The sequence below is a fragment of the Loxodonta africana genome, chromosome 7 (assembly GCF_030014295.1).
Source record: "Loxodonta africana isolate mLoxAfr1 chromosome 7, mLoxAfr1.hap2, whole genome shotgun sequence".
Classification (NCBI taxonomy): Eukaryota; Metazoa; Chordata; class Mammalia; order Proboscidea; family Elephantidae; genus Loxodonta; species Loxodonta africana.
In genome coordinates, this window is record NC_087348.1 from 112,708,923 (window position 1) to 112,725,608 (window position 16,686).

General features: G+C 36.0%; 1 protein-coding gene across 1 annotated transcript in view; it reads left to right on the top strand.

Moving 5' to 3' along the window:
* DEUP1 (deuterosome assembly protein 1) overlaps window positions 1-16,686 on the top strand; it is a 107,648-nt gene that overhangs the window by 42,057 nt on the left and 48,905 nt on the right. The window contains exons 7-9 of the mRNA XM_064289542.1: window positions 5,557-5,691; window positions 10,307-10,420; window positions 10,921-11,163. Of these exons, the coding sequence (XP_064145612.1) occupies window positions 5,557-5,691; window positions 10,307-10,420; window positions 10,921-11,163 (492 nt within the window). The remainder of the gene's footprint in view (window positions 1-5,556; window positions 5,692-10,306; window positions 10,421-10,920; window positions 11,164-16,686) is intronic.

Sequence of the window (16,686 nt, forward strand, 5' to 3'; positions counted from 1 at the left end):
CTGCATCGTTCAATATTTTGTCCACAGAATCCTTCGCTATTGCATCTCGAGGCTTGAATTTTTTCTTCAGTTCTTTCAGCTTGAGAAATGTCGAGCATGTTCCTCCCCTTTGGTTTTCTAACTCCAGGTCTTCGTACATTTCATTATAATACTTTGTCTTTTTGAGCCACCCTTTGAAACCTTCTGTTCAACTCTTTTACTTCATCATTTTTTCTGTTTGCTTTAGCTAGTGTACATTCAAGAGAAGTTTCAGAGTCTCTTCTCACATCCATTTTGGTCTTTTCCTTCTTTACTGTCTTTTTAATGACCTTTTGCTTTCTTCATCCATAATGTCCTTGATGTCATCCCACAACTCTCCTGGTCCTTAGTTATTAATACTCAATGCATCAAAGCTGTTCTTTAAATGGTCTCTAAATTCAGGTGGGATATACTCAGGATTGTACTTTGGCTCTCTTGGACTTATTTTAATTTTCTTCACCTTCAACTCGAACTTGAGTATGAGTAATTAATGGTCTGTTCTGCAGTTGGCCCTTGGCCTTGTTCTGATTGATGATATTGAGCTTCACCATGGTCTCTTTCCACAGGTATACTTGATTTGATTTCTGTGTAGTCCACCCAGTGAGGTCCATGTGTATAGCCACCATCTATGTTATTGAAAAAAGGTATTTCCAGTGAATAAGTTGTTGGTCTTGCAAAATCCTATCATATGATCGCTAGCGTTGTTTCTTCACCAAAGTCATATCTTCCAGCTACTGATCCTTCTTTGTTTCCAGCTCTCACCTTCCAATCACCAGTAATTATCGATGCATCTTGATTGCATATTTGATCAATTTCAGATGGCAGAAGTTGGTAAATATCTTTAATTTCTTCATCTTTGGCATTAGTGATTGGTACATAAATTTGAATAATAGTCATATTAAAACTGGTCTTCCTTCTAGTTGTATGATATTATCCTATCACTGACAGTGTTGTACTTCAGGATAGATCTTGAAATGTTCTTTTTGACAATGAATGTGATGCAGTTCCCGATCAATTTGTCATTCCTGGCATAGCAGACAATATGATTGTCCAATTCAAAATAGCCAGTACCAGTCTATTTCAGCTAATTAATGCCATCCCCCCAAATTTAATGTCTATCTGGAACCTTAGAATGTGACCTTATTTGGAAATAAGGTCTTTGCAAATGTAATGAATTAAGATGAGGTCCTACTGAATTAGTGTGAACCCTAAATCCAATAACTGGTGTCCTTATAAGAATGCCATGTGAAGACATACACAGAAGAAGAAGGCCATTTTGAAAATGGACACAAAGATTGGAGTGATGTGTTTATAAGCCAAGAAGCCCCAAGGATATCTGGCAACCACTAGAAGCTAGGAGACAGGCACGGAACAGATTTCTACTCAGAGCCTCCAGAAGGAACCAACACTGTTAACACTTCAGTTTCAGACTTCTGGCTTCCAGAACTCTGAGAGAATAAATTCGTGTTGTTTTTGTTCCCCTCAAAATTACAACAACTCTAAGAAACTAATCCATTTATGAATTTTTATTTTATAACCAACTTTTTTGGAGTGTAAGGATTCCATAAATGGTAATCTAGTTAAAGAAGCCTAATGTAGTTAATACCCTTCCTTAAATACCTTTTTAGGGAGGGGATTCAGCCACTTAGTTAGGAATCTGAAACATGTAATGCCCAAGTATGGTGTTGTTACAAGAATAGCTCTTAAGTTTATCCGGACATTTTGCCTGCAATTCAGGTAACCAACACTAGATGGCAGCCAGCTTGGATTATGAAACTTTAAATGGTTTTTCCTAACTGAAACTCCAAGCATTTAATGCTTAAGTCAACAACCTTATTTTTTCAATAAAGATAAAGCTCTTTACTAAAATACTATCTAAATATTTAATCATTGTAGTTTTTCAGTATAAACAAAGAGATCACATCCGAACTAAGCTTGTAAAAATAAAGAAATCTAGATACAAGTAGATAACATCTGATTTATATTACATTAGTTCAATAATTGCTTACCAAATCTCAATTTTCTTTCTTTTTCTTTTACTTCTGTTTTTATAAAGTTTTGGACCTAGTTTACAGATGTTGAGTAGTCATTTAATGTATGAATCCTTGCCATTTGATGCTTTGCAAATCTGACTGTTTTTATTACTTGGCTGCTAGATGGTTTTTAATGCTAACCAAAAATATTTTTATGGAAATTTCACAACAATTTTTCTGTGGAACACTAATACTGAGAGCTTGAGAAATTCTGTTTACTTTTTCTTCACTTTTGGAGATTGACAGTGCATATTAGCATATTATAGGCTTTGAGAAATCCTGCATTTAAGAAACACATGTAATCATTTTACAAACATATTTGACCATAGACCCCATTTTGTTTTTTAAACTGAAACCTACTAATACCCTGTAACAGGTATTCCATGGAATATAATTTAAAAATACTACGTATTTGTTTAGAGAACTGCCACCTGCTTATATTGTGGTTTTCTGCCACCTTTCTTTCTGTCTTTGCTTCTTTATTTTTTCTTCACTGGATAAAAGGAAGGCAAGAAAGGAGTTAGTGAAGGAGGGAGGAAGAGAAAAATAAAAAGAAAAATTCTATGTATTTGACTTTGTATGGTGGAAAACCTAGATTTCTACCCTCATTAGGCCCAAGCCCCGCCCTCCAGACCGCCACAACCCACTGGGGCAGTGTCAGAGAAGGCCTGTTAGGGAGCTGAGACTTTCATCCCCTGGGGGCCTTAACAAGGCCCTCTTCCACCCATAGTATCACTGGAGATTATGTGGGGAGCTTGGAGTTCCACCTTTACCTTGTATTAATGATGCACCCCTCCCCATTCCCACTGGCCTAGGGGAGAGTCAGGATATTCACCACTCCCAATAGTAATGAGGCCATCATATTACATGGTGCTGCTAGAGGCCATGTGGGAAGGAGTATGAGGCATCCCTCCTCTCCCAACCAAAGTGGTATCAGCAAAGGACTAGTGGGGACCCTCAATTTCTACCCAGCAGTAATGAGGAGCCCCTCCCCCTAGGTGTCACAGAGGCCAAGTTGAGAACATGGACTACCACTACCACTTGTCAGTAATGAGGTGGCACCTCCACTCCTCCTGCTGGAGTATTGTCAGGATAAATCCAAACCAAACCAAACCCACTGCCGTTGAGTCGATTCCGACTCATAGCGACCCTATCTAGGACTGCTAAAATACAAGATTTAAATGAGATCCGGAATCTCAAAACCCAATATCCAAAATGTCCAGGCTTCGCTAGAAAAGCATGCATCATACCAAGAACCAGGAAGATCCCTAGGATGAGAAAAGACAATCAACAGATATGAACACCAAGATGATACAGATGTCAGATTTATCTGATGAGAATGTTAAAGCAGCCATCAAAAATATTTTTCAATGGGTAATTAAAATATGCTTTAAACAAATGAAAAATTAGAAAGTCTCAGCAAAGAAATAAAAGATATAAAGAAAAATCCGTTGGAAATTTTAAAACAGAAAAATTCAATGACCAAACTAAGAAACTCAATAAATGAACTCAGTAGCCTAATGGAGAGACCTGAGGAAAGAATCAGTGAGCTGGAAGATAGACCAACAGAAATTTGCCAATCTGAACAAAGGAGGTAAAGTAAAATGAAAAAAGAAAAAAAAAAAAATGACCACAACCTCAGGGACATGTGGGTCTATAACAAAACATCTAAAATTTGTGTCATCAGAGTCCCAGAATGAAAAAAAGACTGAGGGTGGGTATAAAAAAAGTATGCTAAGAAATAATGGCTGAAAAGTTCCAAAATTTACAAAAGACATGAATCTACAGATTCAAGAATCTGAGCAAACCCAGTCAGGATACACTCAAAGAAATGCACACCAAGACAAATCATAGTCAAAGATCTGAAGCTAAAGAAAATTTAAAATCTTGAAAGCGGCAAGAGAAGATGATGCTTTATGTATAGACGAAAAACAATTCAGATGTCAGCAAATTTCTCACAGGAATCCACGGATGCCAGAGATAGTGGCCCAACATTTTTCAAGTTCTGAAAGAACAGAACTGTCAACCCACAATTCTATACTCAGAGAAAATGCCCTCAGGAATGAAAGGGAAATCAAAACAGAGCAACCACTAAAAAGAATCTGTGCAAAGAGATACACTCAAAATACCGACTGCCGCTGAATCAGTTCCAACTGAAAGCAGCCCTATAGGACAGAGTAGAACTGCCCATAGGGTTTCTAAGGTTGTAAATCTTTAAGGAAGCAGACTGCCACATCTTTGTCCCACAGAGTGGCTAGGGGGTTTGAGCTGCCAACCTCTCGGTAGCTTGATCACGGCTGTGGTCACACAAATCTACGTTGTAGTAGGATTCCGACCCAGCAACCCTACAGGACAGAACAGAACTGCCCCAAAGGGCTTCCTAGGCTGCCGTCTTCACAGGAGCAGATTGCCAGTTCTTTTCTCCTGTGGAGGGGCTGGTGGATTCAAACCACCGACCTTTTAGTTAGCAGCCAAACACTTAACCATGGCACCGCCAGGGCTTCTTTATGAATCTGCATAGGTGATAAAATGGCATAGAACTATACACACATACTGTATTTATGTCAGTTTCCTGGTTTTGATATCGTACCACAGTTACATAAGATGTACATATTGGGGAAACAGGATGAAGGGGACACAGAACCTCTCTGTAATATCTTTGCAACTTCCTCTGAGTCTATAACTACTTCAAAATAAAAAGTTAAAAAAAAATTGGAAAGAGTTATATAGAAATTTCCTAACAGATGTTGATATATTATGCTTCATTTAATCCATTATTTAATCCAAGAAATGGGAAAAAATACAGACTATAACTGATAAAAAGAATTATTGGTAAGAAAAGGATTAAATAATTTTTTATTTAAACTTGTATCTTCATATTATTTACATCATTTATATCTTTTAAATTAAGTTTTTGTTTTTCTTGATTAATGTATAACCCATTCCCATTCCCATCGAGTTGATTCCAATTCATAGCGACCCTATAGGACAGGGTAGAACCGCTCCATTAGTTTCCAAGGTGCAGCTGGTGGGTTCCAATTGCTGACCTTTTTGTTAGCAGCCAGACTCTTAACCGCTGCACCACCAGGGCTCCATATTAAAGTATAAGCAGGGTATTTTATAGATCAAGTTACCGAAATTGACATTGTCAACACAAGATGGCACTAAATAAAAGCAAGAAAAAAAAGTGTTTTTTTTTTTTTTAAGTGTGAGCTTTGCTACATATGGTTAAAACAAAACTGAACAGAACATTTATCAAGTGGGTCACTGTTTGACTGTGCAGTTAATGAAGTCCCAAATTTACATGAAAGCTGAATCGTGCTCAGCTCCAATAATTTAGTTTTAATAACTGGTTCTATCTTCACTAATTGGAACATTTAAGCTTTAGTGCATTTTCTAATCATGACTTAAATTTTCAAAGAGGTATACAAAAAAAGAGCTATAGTGAAGTCAAGTTAGAAATAACTGGTAAGACTAAAATGTTAACACTGTCTATTTTTTACAGTTTTCCAAACTGACAAATAGTTTTGAAAAGCTAAGGTTACACCAGATGAAACAAAACAAAGTTCGACGAAAAGAATTACCGAACCCCAAAGAAGAAATCCCATTTGAACTGGGCAGTTTGAATGAGAAACTAGAGGTGAGATATATTTTCTTAGTTTCTTCATGTGTATTAGAGATTGATTTTTACTGTTGTTGTTGTTGTTTGGGGTTATTTGTCTTTAGTGCACACAATGGTTTGTACAGCTGTGGTAACAAACACCATTAAAAATCAACTTTTTATTGAATATATTTTCTTAGTGCACCTTCCCTTCAGGCACTTAGTGAATTAAAATATCACTTTGATTTATACATCTTGTATATATCAGCATTTTGGGAGTGCCAGAAAAAACAGCTCAAAGAAACTGCAGATGTTGAGTGAAATTGAAGGACACCCCTGGGGTCAGTTAAAGCGAAAATTTAATAAATCTTTTAATGGCGCTTTAACTATTAGATTGTTAAATCCCAGTGAAGCGTCATAACAGTTTTCAGAACAGGGCTTGAGGTTTCAGGGTTTTTTCTTTAAAGAGGTAGTGACACTCCAATTTAGGTACCCCGTATCACCCAGAATTTCTAAAATCTCAGTCTCTTAAAAAGTTATACTATGTCGTGGCTGTCCTTCTTATCTTCTTAACTTTCCACTGTTTCTGACCTTGAGAAAAACAAACTAGGTATTTTTCTTCTCTATGTTCTTGGGTATTCCTGTCTCAAGTCATGTAACAGCAGATAGAAAAACCAAAACCAAACCCCTTGCCATCAAGTCGAATCTGACTCATAGTGACCTTATGGATTCTGCAATAAATTCCTATAAATTCTGCCAGCAGATAGATTCTACCACAAATCCCTATTATCCAACCTTATCCAGGTCCCCAGTGCTGCTCAACTAATATTTTTAATTGACTGTTATCTATTCAATTGCTTTCATTCTCCAGCCCTAAAGCCTCGCACTCCCCCTCTCCCAGCCTATGATTTCAGTTTCTTCCAGTTCATTGAAAGGTAATGATTCTGTACCTCCCAGCTGCCCCAGCTAGAAACCTCTTGGGAGTATTTGGTCTCTTCTTTCTCTTACTGCTCATGTCCAGTCCAGAGTTGCCCCTTCCTCCTCCTATCTAATTGTCATTGCCCTGTCTCATTTGTCATATCTTCTCTAACTTTTCCTCTAAGAGATCTTTAAGAGCTGGAAAAAAAAACAAAGTTTGGATCACAGCCCCAAAACAGCCTATTATGGGAACTTCCTAGGAAGTTTTGTGTTTTATCTTTAAAAATCCTGCGATTTTTATATTCTGCAGAATTACATACAGTTTTTAAATACAAAGTTACTACCACTCAGTAAAGTTGACCTTCTAGGATAGTGCACCGTGTGGCACCCCTGTCTCTTGCAGTGGGGTAACCAAACTCTTCTCAGAGATCTGCTGATCTGATAAAAGATGACCAAAGCTGTGCATCATCACACACGTGTGCTTTCACTGGAAATGCAGAGATCAACCAACTCGTTTGTCATTTGACTGACTTTTCATGGTAGGGGTTTTGCAGGAAAACCAGGTTCATATACATTTTTCAAACGAGAAAAAAAAAAAACTTTAATTATAAATAGTTTGTGGGTATGCATTTTACATCTAGGAAACTGAATATTTCCATAAAATATACCTCATGAAATTTTAGTGAAAATTAGTTGCAAAATATGATTTGATATCGTAAGGACTTCATATAAAAAATTTAAAACACACAACGTATAGATACAGTTTAACCTGTGTAATTATGGAGATTCTTCATGTCCCTGTTTTTACTTGTAACCATCAGAAAAATTAATGTGGAAGAGATGGACCGTCCCAGTTTCAGTCTACTTCTAATCATGTTTTTTCTTTGGGACAGATATTTATACACTGGCCTAGTATTAGAGCAATGGAAAGCAGCATGTAGTAGTGGAAAGAACACTACAATTTATAACTTAAAACGGCCCTGACCAGCTCATTTATTTGCCCTGTGACCTTTAGGCAAGTTATTAGCCTTATAGAGCTTCCATTAGTAAATGGAGTTTAAAATACCTTATAGGTGACATTGTGCTTATGGAAGAAACACACACAAACACACACACACATACATGTATATAAATTTAGATGCATACTTGAAATATTTAAGGGTAAAAATATACGAGGTCTGGAAATTGCGTTAAAATACTCCAACAAAAAAGGATAGGAAGATAGGTAAAATAAATACCAAAAAGTTGATGGTAGTTGAAACTGAGCAAAGGGTACATGGGGGCTTCTTTTACTCTGTTTTTATGTAAGTATGAGAATTTTCATATAAAATATGAAAAACTCCTACAGGAGTGGAGGTTTTGTAGAGTTCCTGATGTACAGAAGTTACTCAAGAAATGTTACTTGTACTCAATATTTTGTGGAGGGATTTTTTTCGTATAACATAGCTTCTATCAGAAACTCTAATTTTTAATGACCCTGACCCATTTTCAACCTTAAAGACCCAGAAAAGGTCTTCCAGCCATGGAGAACTTATTTGGAGCTTTAAGGCAAGCCTGCTGACCCTCAGAAATGTGGGCTGAACCCCTAGTCTATACGGAAAGCTTTATGAAGCTCTCTAAGTTTTTGCATGGCCCCATAGCTACTGGATATATTGTGCTGGCTCCCTAGTCTTGAAACCAATACATCTGTTAAGGTCAAGGAAGCTGGGACTGTTATACACCTGCTGATGTGTCTGTGACATACATTTTTAGCCTTGCTTGGCCTCATTCTTGGCCTCATTTCTACCTATTATAGAATTTGTAAGAAGTTGAGGTTAGTACTCCTGCGTCCTCCAAAAGGAATATTTATTCTCAAGACTATTTGAGGTTGTTGGGTGGGTGATACTAAATATTAGTATCTTCCGAAAGTTATGAACTGCTTAAGTCAACCTTGCCCATGTTTTAACTTCTGACTCCAAGGACTCCTGTCTAAATTAGAAGTAAACAGAAATTATTTTTTGATCCAGATTATGTTGATTTAAAAATGTTATCTATTTTCTACACAGCCTAGTTGTGTAAATTTGTCACTCTTGAGGATCTTGTTTTCATATACCTAATTTTTATTTTGAGTGTCAGAATCACAGTCAATAACTTTAAAAGAACTGTCTCCATTTAGCCTAGTAAACGTCATTTCTTTATCATAAGGTATTATTATATATTTAAGAGGGGGGTCTATCCATGTTTCTCCAACCTTATTACTGTCACTCAATTTCAGGTCACCTTTAATTACTTATGAAAGCCTCCTAATTTATAGCCTTCATTCACTAATTGTTTTGGGTCTTGTGGATTTATAAAATGAAAATTTCCTCAAATGTTCTTTAAAATAATTTCTGTACAGAAAATATGAAATGCCATGTTGTTCCCATTTTAAGCAATATGTAGCTTTCATTCTCTGAATCAGTATATTTATTTTCTAGTCATAGCCAATCTGGTCATTTCAGCCATCTTCAAAATAATACAAATCACCTGGGCCAAATGAACCATCTTCCAATTTTACATATTATCACGATGGCTGAAATAATCACACCATCCCCTGTATGCCTTTTATGCGATACTATGTTTGTACTTTTCATACAGTAAAATTATTTGTTTATAGATACATTTCCGCTACTTTACTATATATGGCTTTTTTTTTTTCCCTTTCAAAAATGGGTTCTTTTCATCACAAAATATTTCCAAATTGTCTTCCTTCCTAGCTCTATCACAGTGCCTGGCGGACACAGGCTCTGGTTCCTAGTGGACAAATTGTGCTCAATAAAAATTATGAAATTGATGATTGGATACAATTTATGCCATGTATCTATATGCAATAATATATGACCATGAACTTAGTAGCTATGGAATTTATTTCAACTGTGTTTTCTTTGCAAAATTTAGTGAGAAATGTTTAAATTCTAGGAAATATTAGTACCACGCTTTTGTTTTTTATATTCAGGTTATATAAGTGGTACCTGACACTTTGCCAGGCACTGTGAGCAATGCAAAAGCAATGCTGTATCCAGGTTGCTTATAGCCTGGACAGAAAGATAAGATATAATGACCAGCCCTCAACAAAACTGGGAAGCAGTGAAGTTTATTTTTGGCATCCTCCAAGCCATGTCTTCTGTTATTAAGGTGCGAGCTGATAATCATGCCCCGTGAATACACTCCTTGAGCAAAAACTTAACTTAGTATGCTGCATTGAGCCAGTTCCACCTCTTCCTTCCCAGCTGAGCCTGGTCCAGTTGAAACTGCCTCAAAGAGGGCTGAGATGGTTCTTCTGTTCCTGAGACTGAGTTGACTTTGGCTTCATACTGGATGGTAGCTTTGAAAGGAACAAACTCAGTGAGTGAGTGTAGAGAAGAAAAGGAAGGGAAACACTTCTGTTATCAGCCCCAGGAAATAGAAGGAAGAACTGGTTGATGCAAAAAGTGGTTTGAAGCTCCTTCATTAGCAATCAGCATTTGTTATCAGAGAGACTTTTCACATTTTTAGCAAAGAAAATATTTAAGTACAAATTCTATATTTTCCTAACATAACTTAAAATGTATATTTAGTAATAAATTCGAGATGAGCGAATTAATACTTTTTTGTTTCCTAATGAGGAAAGAATAGACTTACTTTTTTCTCAGAATGTGACTGTGCAAGGGAAAGAAGCCCCATTCACTGTGCTTTAAAATAAATACTTCTCTTTATGTTTGTTCCCCTCTTTTAAAAGGAATTTAGAGCAAAGTCAAGAGAATGGGACAAGCAGGAAATACTGTATCAGACACATCTGGTTTCTTTAGATGCTCAACAAAAATTATTATCTGAGAAGTGTAATCAATTTCAGGTACATTATCTAACAATATCTCTAAATAAGAAGAAATCAAAGGTTGAATATTAGTATCTTTGCCTTTCCACGTGTAATCTAATTATAGACAGAAATACCAGCTAAGGGAAATACCTAATCAGAGCAGGACCAAAACTGAGTTTTTACTTTGTTTATTTAGTTAGTTATTTTGGTCATACAAACATTTTGAATAACTTTTTATTGAATTCATCATTTTCTGCCTCTTAGAGCTTCTAGACTTTCCTTCTTAATAAGACTTCCCTATGCCTTTCCCCTTACTCATACTCTGCATGTTTGCTCTGAGTTTATACAAATATATTTTCTCTTTAAGATAGCTGAGATTACATTTTTAGAACAAAGACAAAACTGAATTACAAAGCACCAGATTTTATCTAATAACATATTAAGATGTTTTCCCTAATTCTTTTCTGTCGTTCTTGAGCTTTATATAAGCTTCTATATGATATTCATTTAATTTACCTGGTTTTCATATTTCTCAGAAACAGGCACAGAGTTACCAAATTCAACTAAATGGTAAAAAACAGTGCATAGAAGACAACAGTTTTGAAGTTCCTCGGCTGATATGTGAATCAGATCCTAGTTGTGAAACCACTGAAAGAGATGAGTTCATTATTGAAAAATTAAAATCAGCTGTGAGTGAAATAGCATTAAGCAGAAATAAGCTACAAGATGAAAATCAGAAGCTCTTACAAGAACTGAAAATGTACCAAAGACAGTGCCAGGTGAAGTTCCCGCCCCCCCCCCCAACTGATATTGCACATGAATTGTATAATGCTGACTGAGCAAATATATGGGTTGGAAAGCTAATTTTCTATTACATGTGTGAATTCAGTTCATATTTCCTTAGTAAGTAATTCTCACTTGATAAATAAGTTCAGTAATCCCATAAGTACTTTAGCCTACTAGAATGTACTTTGGTTCTGCAGGAGCATAATAATAAAGTATTACCAGTGCAGTGTAGCAGCACTCACTTTCAGACCTATGTGTCTAAAAGCCACAGCCACCCATCAGCCTCTGTCCCCACTGTTCTCTGTCCTTGTTTCTCTTTGACTCACAGGAACCCTGGGTTAGAAATACAGGAAATGATTAAGGGCTCAACAATCTGATAACCTCCAAAGAGAGGCATGAGGGGTCATTCCCTATGATTTATCATTGCTGCCCTTATCAGAATCATTTACCAAGTAGTAACCTGAAATTTTGTGGGTAACTTCCACTTTGGCAGATGTGACTGATGGTTTTTCCAAGCGTTAATTTTTTCCTAACCCAATAATCATTTTTCTTTTTTTCATCTCTCTACTTCTTAGAATCATTAGAAAGGTTACACAGCATTCATTAAAGTTGGTCATCACCGATTTCTTTACTAAATATATATTTTTTATTGATGGATATCCCAGTTACTTGAGACATATGTCCGCATTCTAGGTTTTATCTCCCAACTCTAAACATTTGGCCTCTCTCTACTAATTCCTCTGTGACAACTGGCCCATCTCTTGGCCCCTTCTTTTCTCTCCCTGTGCTAAAATACACTTTTTGAGGTGACTATCTAAGCATGGAGCCCTGGTAGCACAATGGTTAAGAGCAAAAGGTTGGCAGTGGGAATCTACCAGCCACTTATTGGAAACCCCATGGGGCAGTTCTACTCTGTCCTATATGGTTGCTATGGGCTGGAATTGATTTGATGGCAGCGAATTTGGTTTACCTAAGCATATTTGTTACTTACCTGGGGTACCCCCCCACCCCCCAGAATCTTCTGCCACTTAAACTCCCAGGCCAGGGCTGTTTCTTAGTCCTAGGCCAACTCTTCATCCCCCCACCTTGCAGCATTACATATGGATTATCTATGAGATTAGTCCTTTGATCTCTTTCTCTGCTAGCATCTACTCTTTTCTGTTCCTTTTCTCCCAAGAACACAAGGGGACAGAACATAAGGCTCCCAGCTTCTCCCATTTTCTGGTATTTCAAAGGGAAGTACAACCTTCCTTCCTTCATGTCCCCATTTCAAACTCCAGCTTTGTTTGTTGCATGTGTGTGTGTGTTTTTGTGAAGTGAGATTCTGACACATGTAAGAACACAGATCTGGGTAAACAAACAAACCAAGCCAAACCACAAACACTAAACACTGAGGAAGCCATAAAATGTCTGGAAATAGAAAAGGTATTGATGGCGTTTTTTCTGGTTTTGCTATGATATAATCTCAGCCCCTACTCTTCTGCTCTAGAGGTTGTCCAGGTGGCTTCTAGTGTTTATTTTGCCAGCCAGCCCTTCTGGTCCTGTCTGAGCTGGGTTTGCATGGCTACGGGTTCCAATAAGGATCTCTCCTTCCCATTTACCCACCTAGACACAGGTCAGCTGGTCATGCCTTCTGGCCCTGAGTCAAAGAGAACTATATTCTGTAGCTGTGTTTGTCCTGCTGAAGTCTGTGCCAGGATCACGTTCAATAAATAAGGAGATTATTTTGGGGGTACTTCCCAAACATTCTCCCCTGGGCTTAAGGTCACCCTGCATTGACTGAGCAGTTCTCTGCTTCGACCTTTCTTCTTGAGGTCTTTTTTAGCTCAGGTTCCTAGAAATCTGTTCTCTGCTCAGATGTATTTTTCTCTGTCCTCTTTAGTTTGGCTGAAACATATTTCATTAGCTAGTCCAGTTATCAAGTCTGGCTCTACCCGTCTGTGAGGTTTAGCTCCTTCACTAACATCAGCTCCTTCTAATCTCCTTGAACAGAATTCTATTTGGACCCATTTATAGTGTCCAAGAACATTCTTTTAGGCTAAGTTTCAGCTTTTGTCTTCTGCTCACTTAGAGAATAAAATGGCTGCTCTTAACACCTGCATTCCTTGAAAGAGCCTCTGTTCATCTTTGTTGGCAGCATTATTGAATTTAAACTAAGAATCTGCATTTTATATTTTACAAAAGAATTACATATGTTAAAAAAAAAAATCCAAATTATTCTGGAGCATGTTTCACACCACACACATCTATAATAGTCCTAATGAAAAGATTTTTGAAAAATCATTTGGTACAAAAAAATTAAGATATCTAGAAAGGCAAGATTTCTAGTCCTACAAAAACACTAATTATTTTTTATCCATTTAGAAAAAGTTGCTAAAAATAATGCTTTTATTTAATCGTCTCTTTGTTTTACTTCCAAATTTTACTTATATTTTATTTGTTTATTTTTTTGCTTCAAGACAAATACTAACATGAGAAGATACCAATTATTTACTGTCTGATATTTGATTTGAAGGTTTAAAATCACTGCTTCTCTAAACCATTCTGCAAATTTCTAAACAGAGGGGCCTTAAACTTGTTTTTAAAAATGTATATTTTACCACTTGAGAATAATTCGAGGTAAATAATACCATAACCAGTATATGTATTTAGAGTGAAGTTTTCTTCTCTGTTTGCAAAATTGTCATATGACAGAGTATTTCACATCTTGTAGATGAATGCAAGAAGACAACCATTTGAATTCGAATTGCTGTCACTTGTAGTACATAAAATTCTCTCTAGTTTACAACACACTTTTGTGCCAGCTGCTTCTTACTTTTCACGTGAATCACATCTTACTTGGTTTTCTACAACCTTGAAATGTGTCATTATACACATTAATTCCATTGCAGTTATTTACTTACTATGCTACATTGCACACGTTTTTAAAATGTGCAATATTTCCCATTGGAGGTTAATGAAAAAAAAAAAAACTGTTCTGCATTTTTTCTAACATCTCTGCCAAAAAGTTGAATTTCTTTTTGTTTACTAGTGTATCGTTAAGATATTAGAGCAATTATTATCCAATAGAAATATAATGCAAGCCACAAATAAATAATTTCTAGTAGCCACATAAAAAATTATGGGTAAAATTAATGTTAATAATATATTTTATTTAACCCAGTATGTATCCAAAATACTATCATTTCAACATGTAATCCATGTAAGAATTTATTAGTAACATATTTTACATTTCTTTTTATACTAAGTCTTCAAAACCTGAAGTGTATTTTCCACATACAGCACATCTCAGTTCAGATGCTAAGTATTCATCAGAAATATCTGATACGTAGTTAGATTTCACCAAATTTACACTTGAAAAAGGAAATTTGCATACCTAAGTTGCTCCAAACAAACCTGAAAATGTTCCAGGAGCTGAATCAAGTCCTAAAGAATCATCTTTCCTGAATATTCACATCCACATTGGCAAATAACTGACTTGACTTTGAAGCAAAAGCATTATCACTTTTCAAACTACATCTGAGTTAAGTAAACTCACGAATTCTTGCTTTAACTCAGTATTAATAACATCGAATTCAATGGAGACATTGCATAAATCAAAAAACAACTCTAAATTTATCGATATCAACAAAGCCTTCACATTTTTCTTGTATTTTTGCAGCCAATTTACATAATGCTGTCAATTACAATTAAAACCTTACGCATTTTCATACATGTTAGAAAATATGTCAAATCATTATTATTGATTTATATTATGAAAAGTTTCCTTCTGTAGAGATTCACAGCCTTGGAAACCCTATGGGACAGTTCTCCTCTACCCTGAAGGGTCTCTATGAGTCAGAATCTGCTCAACAGCAATGGGTTTATGTAGCCTGATCACAAAGAAGTTTATCCTTTATTTGGAGCTTCAGATTTAGCTTGTTCATATGCAGTGTGATATTGTTGAAAAAAACACGTCTGCTATTTTTTGTCTTTGATTATTGAATATTTGGCTAGCATTCCTTTTGTTTCAGAAAAATATTAAAGTTTACAGTGCAGTAAATGTTTGAAAACTCTTCCATGGCTCAACCAATTACCTTTGGAAAAGAACACAAGACATTATTTTCATTGCTTTCTATTTTTTCAACATTTCCGTGTACTGCTGATGATTCAAAGCATTTGCACAGGTGTACTGAATGGCTTTACTAACTATATCCATGACACTTTTCATAAAGCCTGCTTCAGAAATCTGAGCACAAATATTGTGAATATATATCACATACTGGAATAAAGCAATAAGGGAACATCAGTTTCTTGTTTAAAATTACAATAAATCTGGGTGTTATGGATTGAATTGTGTTCCCAGAAAAATTGTGTTATAAATCCTAACCTCTATGCTTGTGGGTATAATCTCATTTGGGAATGGGTTGCCTTTGTTATGTTAATGAGGCAGGATTAGTGTAGGGTGTATCTTGAGTCAATCTCTTTTGAGATATAAAAAGAGATTAAATAAATAAGCGAAGAAGCAGAGATGGAAGAAGAGAAATACCAAGCCACATGAAGATCACCCAGAAGAGAAGCTCAGAACAGACAAGGACCTTCCTCTAGAGCCAACAGAGAAGGAAAATCTTCCCCTAGAGCCAGTGCCCTGACTTTGGACATCCATCCTCCTAAACAGGGAGATAATAAATTTCTGTTTGTTAAAGGCAACCACTTATGATATTTCTGTTATAGCAGCACTAGATAACTAGGACATTGGGTTTTTGACCTAACATGCCTAGAGCATTGTCCTTCATGATGAAAACTGATTTCTTCATATCTAGCTGAAATTTATTTTCAATTGGTAAAGAAGATTCAAAGATATTTATGCCAGGAATTTGTTTCCCCAGGTCACAAACTGACAATATTTCTTCAGAAATTTGGAAGTCCTTTGAGACCAAACATACCCAAACTGTTAGTTGGGTAGCATTTCTTGTATCACATTACTCATGTAAAGCTAAAGAAAAGTACTTGAAATTTGAAATATTTTAAATTTTAAATTGATTTAAATATCAAAGTTAAAATTTTGATATTTTCAAAATTTGATATTGTTAGAAGAAAAGTCTTATAGTCTATGGCCAATTATTTAGTGACTTAATTGGCAGTCTCACTTTTTACAAAATATTTGTTTTAGAATTTTCCTCAAATAACTAGATACAAGATTTTCATAATTAAAATATTAATTTATTTTACCTTCTCATCCCTTTACCTGGGTTTTTACAGACCAGAGAAGAACAGTGGTTGCTAGTAAAGAGTGCTGGAACTGAGACTTTAAACCTAGTTCTCAGGATTCTGAGCCCCCGTGCCATGTATGAGATTAAAATCAGTCCTTGAGGACCGCAGCTTTGACTTTCTAGCACTCTATAACTTTTCAGAAGGCATTTAAAATCCATTTGCCATTATCAGAAAATGAAAATATAATTATACCTGCCTCACAATTACCAAGAGTAACTAAATTATTATAAATTGACGAAAGTTTTAAATACTGTGATTATAGA